Consider the following 11,440-nt stretch of genomic DNA (forward strand, 5'->3'; position numbering starts at 1 on the left):
ACGTCACGTGGGTAGTAGTCCACCCATTGGATAAAGCTGAGCAGCTCGGTTTCCGTCACGTACATATGTGACTAAATGGCAGATGTACAGCAAGTCACAGGTATCTGGTGAGGGGATTGCAGCATGTGCTGATAAAGCAATGAAGACACGATAAGATTTTCTGATAAGAATTCAGAAAAAATTATCTACATTCGCCTGTAATATTTGCCAGTGGTGTATACACGTCGAACTCATTGCCACTGCTTTCAGAGGTAGTATTCTTTCAAAAAAATAAAATTAATTTACTCCAGACTAAATGTCCACTATCAGAATTGCATTTTTTAACATATGTGTATGCTCATTCCTTTACTTGCTGCTAAAATAAAGCTGAACATAAATAACTTGTGGTTCAATAATAATTACCGATTATACAGCTATTTTACCTGTTTAACACTTGAACTGCAAAGTTGAGTACATAAATGCCCATTTTTAAAAATAATCATCATAAAAAGGTGAATATAAAACATTTAAGCTGTGGGAATGTGAGAGTAATGTGGGAGTTATTGCAGAGCATGACTTCGCAAAGTGAGACAATATTCATTCTTTCTGACACTATCCTATATCATACAGTAATAACAATACAACCTGTAAAGCTCCACCACTTTATCGTTTTATTTGGAAATATTTGCAAACAACTGTTTCTATGTATGCATCATACACACACAAACACACACACAGAAACAATGTCAGTCATTTCTGTTACCTATTTATATCAGCTGGGTAGATGTCAATTCTGATATGCAACATTATTTAAGTTATCCCTATCAACTCCTGAGGAAATATTTGCACCTTGTCTTAGCTTGCTCTTTTTTTACACAATATAAAATATTTAACACAGCAGAAAGCATTAGCAAAAGAAAAAAAATCAAAGTCAGATGCTTGTCAGACATGCAAACATGCAAATTTAAATGACATAAGTTAGTATAAATTAAAGAATAGCATATATAACACAATCAACAACACTCTTTGCAGTACACAGCAAGACCTGTGCAAATTCCTCAAGGCGAATGAAGTTCTTGTACCATCCTAAAAGAAGAAAAGTTGAGAAACATAATGTTTGTCAGTGACTTCCCTTTATTTACTTATTTTTAGTTGTATTAATTACTGCAGTCTGTTTTTAACTGCTACATAAAACTTCCTAATTATTTCTGAAAACATAGTCATTTTGGTTCTGTGGCTGAAAATTTTAAATTAGCTACAAACTGCACTGAATACATGATATAAACCCTTTCAAGCTTTGTGCATTTATATCTGAATGTTAAAAGATTTTTCTGGGTGGGCATAAGAGATGAAGATAGAACAATTGCCTCAATAATAAAAATGATACCTATGATTATTGTCAGGGTTTTTTTTTTTTTTTTTTAAAAATACTATTAATATTTGCCAGACATGCACAGGGACAATGGTGGAGACATTACTTACTAAGTAAAAGAATGCTTTCCTTGAGCTGAAAATGACTAAGCCTTACTGTAAGAGATTAAAATGTGTGCAATGAAGAATCCGGGTTGTTTCAATTGTTTGATTAGCAATATTCTTTAATTTAAAATAACTGAGAAATATAACAAGCTATTGTTGAATTCTGACACCAAGGACTCTGATTTTATTATATTATTTCACTGGATATGATGCACGGGACAATATTGACAAATACTATGTACTGTATATATGTATTGGATGTGTTACAGTCACTATTTCAAGTTTGTATACATCAGTGTTTCTCAGTTCCGGTCCTCAGGACCCCCTGCACTGTATGTTTTACAGGGAACCCTACCTTAACACAGCTGACTGAAATAAAGAGCTCGTTAACAGGCTGCAAAGAACTTGATGAGGAAGTTCAATAATCTGACTCAGGTGCTTTGGAGGAGGATCATGTCTAAAACAGGCAGGGGAGCCTGAGGATCAGAACTGAGAAACACTGGTATAAATGAAGCAATGGGCATCACTGTAGGAACATCAATGAATGAATGACTGACTGAATGTCATCCAGTCTGTAGTAGACTATTAAAATCATTGCTGTTAAGAATCTTGTGTGAGAAAGGTTTTCAAGTTAGAAGTTCTTTTTGCTAAACGCATTTCAGATTTCTGATATCTGAAATTTAAATGCTGGGATTTCATCCTCTAAAGCAGGGGTGTCAAACTCCAGTCTTCGAGGGCCGGTATCCGGCAGGTTTTTGTTGTTTCCCTCTACCAATGCAGCTGATTCAAATCAAATGCATCCAGCAACTTCTTGTCAACCTGTTTTTAAGTTTTGGTCTGGTGTGTTGGAGCATGGAGACCAAAAAAAAACAAACTTCATTATACCGGCCCTCGAGGACTGGAATTCGACGCCTGTGCTCTAAAGCAAGGATCCTCAATCCTGGCCCTCAAGGCTCAGTGTCCTGCAGGTTTTCCTAGAGTCCCTGCTGGAACACACCACACTTACTTAGACAAGCTCTGCATATGTCTGCTAAATACACACTGATTTAAATAAGTTGTGTTGCAGCTGGGAAGCTTTGAAAACCTGCAGGACACTGGTCCTCAAGTACCTGGATTGAGGATCACTGTATTAGTTCAGGTCTTGAAACTTGTCATAAAAGAACAAGCTAAAATCTTCCTAAAGTAAACTATACTTAATCCAAAGCATATTTTAAATGGTCTATCTGTGGCTTGATGAAGTCACGCTGACATTTATATCACACTGTACTCACATGTTCTCTTTTTCGCCATTCCACCTTACTTCTCCAAGTTCAAGTAGCCCAGGATCTCTCTGATGATAAAATCAAATTATTAGTTTTGAACAGCAATTATTTTGAACAGTTAACAACCATGCTATCAAAGAAAGTAACAGGCTGGACTTACCGCCTCACATAACACAATGGGGTGCTCTGGTAAGTATTTGGGTCTCTTCTTGGCCTCAGGGCAGCTGGCCAGATGGATCAGAAAATCCCTTGTGTAAGATATTCTGGCTATATATAAGATAAACATGATAGCATGTCATCACTGTAATAACCTCACAACTTAAAATAAACACCAACATATATTTTAAGTAGCTTTGGTGAATTTTGTGACATGTTTCTTACCTTTATTTGGCTTGCAAAGGTTGACAATTTTGTAGAACTGCTCTATGCCAACATTTGCCTGTTAAGCACAGATTTTGAAAAAGAAATTTAAAAAATAATCTTGTCTAAGTTAACTTTATTATTCAATATCATCTGAAAAGGGACAAGTAATGTTAAAAAGTTGCTTTAATAATATATCAAACATAGGATGTCTTACCTCCTGCTCCTTCAGCATCTGTGCACATGCAGTAGTATTGATATTTGGCTCTAAGTAAAGTGACAGATTTTTTTTGTATGAACACTGGTTAAAGTGAACAGAATGAATGACAAACTATGACTTGACCACATACTGTTGAGCTCTTACCAGCATCATGAAGGAAGCGGCGCAGGGGTCTGGCTGGCTCCAGGTGTTTCAGTAGCACTCTTCTCCTTGATACCTCCATCTGATGTCAGTCCATGAGAATCAGATACATAATAAGCTTTCCGTGTTCAGCTTTTGCAGTAACATTATGTTGGTACAGCTGATATTAGGAATACATTTTAACACATTTATTTTTGTGTGTAGAGACAATCGGCGTTACTTACAAATTCTAGCAACTTAAACTTTTATTTTCATCATACAGGCAGTTATTTTTCAACAGAGAAAAGTATTTAACAAATCAGGTTTATTAGTGGTCAACTTAAGTAAAAATAAATCACATAAATTGTGTTATGTATCATGAGACGACCACTACAGAAAGTGAGTCTGTTCAGTCTGTAGCTACACAGCTAGCAAACAGCGAGTTTTAAAGGATGCTGGAGCGTTTGGGCTGTTAGCTTAAATTGAAAAGAAAGACAGTAAACTTATTAATGTTATCATCTAAATATCCACAGTAGAAACATCTTCATGAAAATATGTTCGTTTAAGAAACGCATTAGCGAAACAACTCTGTTTTAAATCTGATGAGATCTTTTCCCACATCATCCAGCGTGTCGTGGCAGGGATGTGTGTAAAGTGAAGGGCAGGGAGGGGGTTGACAGGCACGCAGCTAACGTTAACAGTAGCGGTTAACTAACAAGTGAGGATCACTGTTTATTTAACGGTCACCATTTGGACTTTATCTAAATATCTTATCGTTCATTAAAAACAAATTTAATCTGATAAAAGAAACTAAACTGATATAATAAACTAGTTCAAACTACTTGATGCACAACTTTAAACTTTGTCAAACTATTTTTATGGACACCTTCTAGCACAATAATCTTGTTGCAGGTGCTCGTCTGCCTTTGGAGAGTTGTTTCCTCAATTAAAAGTGAATACACGCAGCTTAATTATTTACCTCTTGCTTCATTAGACTCCGTCGGCGTGGTTTTCTGCCTGCTCACCTCACTGGCTTTTACAGCGAAATCACAACTTCCGGTCTCCAACGTTCAAAATAAAAACGGTGAACTGAACACGGGTAGTTTATCTCAGTGCCTTTTAGTAAGATTGGAGCACTCTGGTTTATTTGTCCTGTGAGGGAAATTGTTCTCAAATTTAGCTACATTAGGCAACCATAGAATCACTTAAGAGTATGGGTCTTTCTTACTGAACTTACCATATAAAAAGTAGTGTGTAATTTTTAAGTTTATTTCTCTCAATTAAAAAACCAACTTCCGTTATATTATAAATTGTTGGAGAGTCTGATTTTAATCGCTTTGGCTTTACATCGAGGTGAACTGAACAAGACAGGCAGACGCGCGAGTGATACATCCCCAAAATGTCATAATCCTCTGCAATATTCTACATCCTAGCTGTGTGGGGAAGCAGGCATTCTGGAGGATGGAGTAATTATGGAAATGTCAGATTGCCACTTGCTGCAGTATCTAATTTCAGTGTCAGCCATACAGTTGTGACTGGCATACACCTGTCAGCACTTAGAAACTTATGAATTCCAACAGGATATCTGAAGTAAATTCTTGGGGATGGTATGAACACATTTAGTTGTGTTGTTTTATACAAAAGAAGCATGATTCTGAGTTATACCTCATTTTAAAGGAGACTAATTTATAAACTAATTCAAATACTCAAAGGATTAAAACACTATCAAGTTTCCCCCTTTTGCTTCAGGCTATATGTAGTTTATATATTTTTTCAATGCGCTCAAATTATCTTTTTTTCTAATGTACACCTTGACAAAACCTGCTTAATGTTGAAACCCATCATTTTTTGAAGATCATCTAAATTTATTAGAAAATAAATTTGGAAGCTGCCCACTTTAATGATCTAAGCTCCAAGATCCATCAGATACGTGATCACGTTAATCATTATCTTTCATAGGGTAAACTGTACTATACTAGTAGCTTTTTCAATTTTCATTCTAGTTTAACCAGTCTTCTGGAATGCATCTTAATCGCTGCAGTTCAGGAGAAAAGTTGGATGAAACTGCTCCCACTGGCAGGTTTTGATCCATTGATCTATCATAGGGAACAGGTGAGATCAAGATCTGAAATATATGAAGTCTGTTATTGATTTAATTATATTTATATTATAATTATATAACTATAAATTAACATAATCCCTCGTTAAAAGCCATTGACTATAGCTGTCTAAATAAATAGCTGTATTTCCAAAACAAAAAGCAGTGTAGGTTCTAAACACCTTTTTTTTCCTGTAAAACAGACACCAAAGTAGTAACTGATTTGATTCACTAACATCACAGTAGGTATTCGAACTCAATTAGTGGTCAGGTAGACAAACAAGCGTCATGCTTTGCGATGCTGCAGTCTCCCACTGGCAGAGTTGCTTTATCACCTATCCATCCAAAATTGACCTGTGTCTGGCAACTGTAAAAAACCAAAAAACAAATAAATAAATAAATAAATAAACAAAAGTTTTGGGCTTTGGTGAAAAATATATGAAGAAAAGAAAGCACTTTATTGTCTTGGTCAATTTTTAATTTTTTAAAAATCATAATATTCACAAAATAAAAACCCAAATTTTCACTGAAGAACTTATTACTTATAGCAAGAATCACAAGTTATGTTATACAGAACCCCCCCACCCCAAAAAAGGCATTTGCATTTGATACATGCATTAAATCAGAACAGCATCAATATATTGACCATCATGTCAGTTTTACACAAGCATCAGCTGTATTTTTCTTGGACCTATTGGTCTTCCGCTTAGCTCCCGAATTGCAGTCTGAGCCTCCTGACGAGACTCAAATACCAAAGTTGCTGAACCTTTAGGCTTTCCACTCTGGTCATATTGAAGAGAAACAGATCCAGGTATGATGCGATAGCCGTAACAGAAATCATAGATTTCTTCACTTTTGATTTGGAATGGTAGGTTAACTAACTGTACGCAGGTGGGACCATCAAAATGCTGTTTGGGAGGGCCAAAGCTGCCACGTACTCCATTATCCCTGTTTCGTGAAGAACGAGGTTGTGCAGCCTGAGGGTCATGATCATCACCTCTACGGAAGTGGCCCTGTGAATAAGTTGATGGGACATTTCCATCCTTGGGACTCCTTAAATCAGAGTAAAAAGTGTTACCAGGGCGACTGGATGACTCTCTGCTCCTGCTGCGCCTACTCGAGTACCGCTCTTCTCTTGCCAGTGGCTCTTGCATTGCCGGTGTTTCAGCAGCCAACTGCTTCATTTGTGAACGTGAAATACACTTCATTTTTACTTCCGACCCAAGAAACCGCTGTCCATCGAGAGGGAGTGCCTCCCTAGCCTCTGCCTCAGACCCAAAGAGAACCAAAGCCTGTCCAACTCCAGCACCTTTATGGTCATGCAGCACCCATACCTTGTCCTCTGTGACATCAAAGCCATGAAAGAAGTCAATGATCTCAACTTTCCGTACATCACATGGCAGGTTCCTCAAAAACACACAGAGTTTCTCAGAGTCAAAATCATCTCCTGGGTAAGATGGAGGTCTTTCCCTAGACCTTTTAGGGTTTCTCGGAGGCTCCTTAGCTGAACTCTTAGATTCCAGAAGGCTGAGCATGGTCTCCCTGGAGGTTGGTCGGGTATAAACCCATCGATTGAAAAATAGTCTTTTCTCTTGACTTAAGGCCTCAGAATAGTCATGGAGACTCTTGAACAGTACAAACGCAGATCTCGTTTTTTTCCCATCACTGTCAGTTAAATGCAGGATCTGGTCATTCTCAAGCTTTGCGTTATGGAAAAGTTGTTTTATATCTCTTGTTTCAACTGCAAAAGGCAGATTATCCAACATCACACAGTACTCTTCATCCAAAGGAGCAATATGCCTCTGGGTCACAGGTGATCGTGATCTTGCGTGATACTGTGGATTTCTTTGGCTATGAATAGGTGATCTCCCTCTTTCAAATGTGTCCTCTGTGTTTACCATCGTGGGCATTCTGCCAGCAGCCCGGAACCAATCATTCGTTGTTGTTTCAAGAACCTCAATATACCGTGACCCAATGTATTCTCTATCCTTTTTCAAAGCTTCGAGTGAATCCTTCCTGGTTAAAAAATTGACAAAACCCTTTCCATTGTTCTGTCCTTTGTAATTTTTCACTAAGACAATTTCCGTAACCTGTAAACCACCAAAAAAGTCACGGATTTCCTCCTCGGTCACAGAGAAAGGCAGCCCATTTAGAAACAAACCAAAGAAGCCTTCTGCATTTGAAGCCTTTTGATGTTGAAAAGGAGAGCTATAACCCGATCGGCTACTTGACGTCCTTCCCACCGGCGGGTCCAAAGTTCTTCGAGCATGTCTTGCATTGTCTACAGACTGCCTCCTCTGGTCCAGTTCCACATTTTGTGTTGTTAACTCAAGTACATTCTGCAGTTCTGCTTTACTACTAAGTAGCAATGTAACAGGTGAACCTCTAATGAGGCCCCCTGACCGTGTCATGGCCCTTCTCGCATCTTCATCCGAAGCAAAGATAATAAACGCCTCCTCTAGCTCCCCACCAATTATATGCACTCCTCCATCTGGAATTTTGAGGCCAGTGAAGAACTTCCGAATATCCTCAGAACCTGCAGTGATTTCCAGTCCCTGTAAACGGATGACGACTGCCATGCTGAAGCACAAACAACAGCACCTGTAGACAAAAGATGGCAAAAAAACAACATTATTGCCCAAAGAGCGTCACCAGCTCTGCATCAGTTTCCCCCAATTTCTATAAAATCACCAGGAAATCTGAAACGCAGATCCACAAAAGCCACCTTCAAAAACACACAGGACTACAAATGTAAACTGGAAGAGACAAATGTAACATCAAAAACCACAGCTCATGCTCCACTGAGGAAATCTCAGCAAACATTAAGTTAATGCATCTATGCTCTATTTTCACTTTGGTGGGCAAAAAAGTGTACAAAAGAAAAAGAGTAGTCCCACTTATTTAGCAAAGAAAAAAAAAAAAGTGTTCAAAAGAAACGGATCTTCAGAATTGAACAGTCTTGATGATCCATCATAGATCCAGTCCTTAAAAACTCAATCTTGGAAAAGGCAGTTCTTCTTCTTGTACAGTTTGTCCATGTCAACAGCAGTTGATGTTTGTCTTGTTAGCATTTAGGTTCCAACCAAGGTAATTCCACATGTCACAGGCACCTCAAGCTGACCATCACCAAGAGCTTCACTTGCAATGACACCGAAACAAGAAATGCCGTCTTCTCACATACTAGGAGAGTCCGTACCAGGCATGTCCATTATCCACTGCTGGTCTCCCATAATATCCGATAACTGAAAAGTGTCCAAATGCACACAAGAGACCATATCTGGGATTTTGCATGTTCAAGCTACAGAACCTCCACTGGATTTCTCCATTGCAAAAATGTACACGTGCAGCATTGTTTTACCGAATCCTACATACAAAACTTGATTTCCCAAATAGAAAACCAGCATCACCAAACCAAAGCAAACAAAACCTGTGAATTTTTCACATCAAACTCTCCATTGCCCCTGACCACATCAAAGTCCTTGTTATGAAATCCATGATGAAAAATTAACATAGGAATCCTGTTACTCAGGTGCGCTGGACTAATGATTTGAGGAAATATGCTAGTTCTGTAGCACAAGTTCTTGGCACAGCGATATGTGATCAACACTCATCCTTAATTAACCAATTAATCAAAATATAAGCAAATAGCTTTGTGCTGTTTGACCCATGGCACACAACCTCTATGCACTACACAAAATGTCAACTCATACCAACTCCAGTCAGTAACCAAACAAGTGCATTTTTAAACAGCTGCACAATGTGCTTCTTTCTGCAGTAGGAATGCAGTCACTCCACTATAACTTAACATGAAAGAATGCTCTGCCATGCTAAACATCAATGGTTCAATGCCAATTTGGCCAACAAGAATATCAGTGCTTCACAGCAAAAGGCAGTCATCATAATTCCACTTCTCTGGGCTTTCACTAATTTCATGGCATATATTCATATTCCCTCAGTCCAGCATTGGAAGTATTTGTAGGACAGATTTCTTCCATTGTCTTGACAGGCTGCTCTATGTTGCATGCCACGTTTCTGAAAATGTCTGTTAAACAAAAAGGAAAATCCCACGAACAGAATGAAGATGATGTTTCACTTTAAGGTTTTCTTCCACTCCGTTGCTGTATTACTTTAAAGTTTAGATGCTCCATTATTGTTTCCAAAAATGTTCCATCCTCGGGCCACCGCTGGGAATAGAAAACCTGGGGTTTCTGGTTCCTTCTTGTATTAAATTCATTCCATATCAGCAGGTGTAATATTGCATTTAAACCACATTCAAAACACAGAACTAACACAATTGGTCATCCGAAGTTTTACTCAAAAAGAAAAAAAAAAAAAAAAACCGTGACAAATGTATTCAATCCACGCAATTAGCTGTATCCACAAAACAAACACACACACACACACACACACATATATATATATATATATATATATATATATATATATATATATATATATATATTCATATATATATATATATATATATTCTAACGAAGCGATGTGAAGCTAACCAAAACAGCAGAACATCACTAGGCACGCAGCTGTTGGGCCATTTTTCGGAAAAGTAATCAAATCATGCTGATAAAACATCACCCACTACAACGTTATTTAGTGGCGAGACTAACAGAGTCTGAAATGGTCGTTGGGTTGTGCTCGACGAAATTTATACTGTTATTTTTGTTAGTTAGCAAGGCGGACAGAAAAGGTTTCTGTAGCTCCAATGAGGCACGCGACAATGACGAGGTTAGCTAACGTTAGCTTGTCAACTAGCCTAGCCTGTTGTAGCATTAGCTCAATAAACGGTCTGAATTGACCAGCAGAAACAGCAGTATATTCCGAAAAAATGTCATGCCACAAATTAGCTATGTAACCATCGGACAAACTTACACAAGTGACAAAAAACAGACTCTTGTGAAATATCAACAGTACGGGCGAATATTGTCGTTCCTAAATGCAGGTCGCTGTTCTAGGTCTTAGCGGAAGCTGCTTCCTCTTCTTCTTCGTTGGCACAATATCAGGGTGCAAGTCACATAAAAACAGCAGGCTGCCATCTATCATACCACCACCATGTAAAATACCATGGCCTCAGTTATTCTGGGTATTAATGCTATTTCATGTAAATATAAAGGTGAATGTACTCCTTCTTACTGAATAAGAGCCTCAGCCTCCTCCCCCATGTTCAATGTGTGGCATTTTGTCCATGATATTGATAGTTTGTAAAAACACATTTCAGGGGTTTTCCATCCAGTTCAAGATCAAATAAAAATACGGCTTTTTACTTTAAATGTTATACCCCAGTCAAACACTTTTTCCACATTCAGATTTCTGGATTCTATAAAGATATTCTGGGTGTGCCAGGGTCTCGAGAACATTAAGTTATAAAACAGACTAAGGAACTAAGGAAGACTAAGGAACTCCAGCAGATCACATCTTTCCAAAGATTATCTCACATTTTTTATATCAGTAAAGCAAGATTATATCTAGAGCATACCTCATGTGCTTTTCATAATCTGGGTGGAAAATAGAGTAGTGCTTTTTCATTCAGAGAAACAACTACTACCACTTTTAAAATAATTTGTTCAAGGACAAAAGGAGAATCAGGTGAGTAAACTTTTTTTTTCTCTCATGTCTGTATGCAACAGCTGATAGAACAACAGATGAACTGAGCTTTGAGTCTGCACCAAAGAAGCTACGCCAGATGACTGAATACTGAGTATTTCATGACCAAGCATAATTATAGTATAAAAGGGAATGCTGCAGATCAAGGCCAGATAAACCATGTATGCTGCTGGTCGGCAAAGCAGATTTCAGTCCATCTCCACCACTCTAGAAGGCACATTAAACCTGGGTTAGAGAGCCAAAATGAAAACATAACAAAGAATGGCCTAGACATTTGTAGTCAAAGGCAAACGCAAGTAAACTTTA

At 38.0% G+C, this 11,440-nt stretch overlaps 2 protein-coding genes across 3 annotated transcripts; both read right to left on the reverse strand.

Moving 5' to 3' along the window:
• Positions 1–32: 32 nt before the first annotated feature.
• Positions 33–10,506, reverse strand: gra (granulito). 2 transcript variants are annotated; one of them, XM_079240423.1, is made up of 8 exons: positions 10,403–10,494; positions 5,752–5,882; positions 3,442–3,520; positions 3,295–3,344; positions 3,099–3,156; positions 2,878–2,984; positions 2,727–2,785; positions 36–1,065 (listed from the first exon to the last, which is right to left on the reverse strand). In XM_079240423.1, exons 3-8 carry the CDS (start codon positions 3,518–3,520, stop codon positions 1,038–1,040), a joined length of 381 nt encoding a protein of 126 aa, XP_079096549.1. In that variant the 5' UTR covers positions 5,752–5,882; positions 10,403–10,494; the 3' UTR covers positions 36–1,037. The 2 variants fall into 2 exon arrangements, with proteins under 2 accessions (XP_079096550.1, XP_079096549.1); XM_079240424.1 differs by lacking the exon at positions 5,752–5,882 and having other exon boundaries at positions 33–1,065; positions 10,403–10,506.
• Positions 6,102–9,792, reverse strand: rbm12bb (RNA binding motif protein 12Bb). The gene has a single exon (XM_079240418.1). The coding sequence runs from the start codon at positions 8,092–8,094 to the stop codon at positions 6,175–6,177; it is 1,920 nt and encodes a 639-aa protein (XP_079096544.1). The 5' UTR covers positions 8,095–9,792; the 3' UTR covers positions 6,102–6,174.
• Positions 10,507–11,440: the final 934 nt, after the last annotated feature.

Source organism: Telmatherina bonti, assembly GCF_933228915.1.
Source record: "Telmatherina bonti genome assembly, chromosome: 5".
Taxonomy (NCBI): Eukaryota; Metazoa; Chordata; class Actinopteri; order Atheriniformes; family Telmatherinidae; genus Telmatherina; species Telmatherina bonti.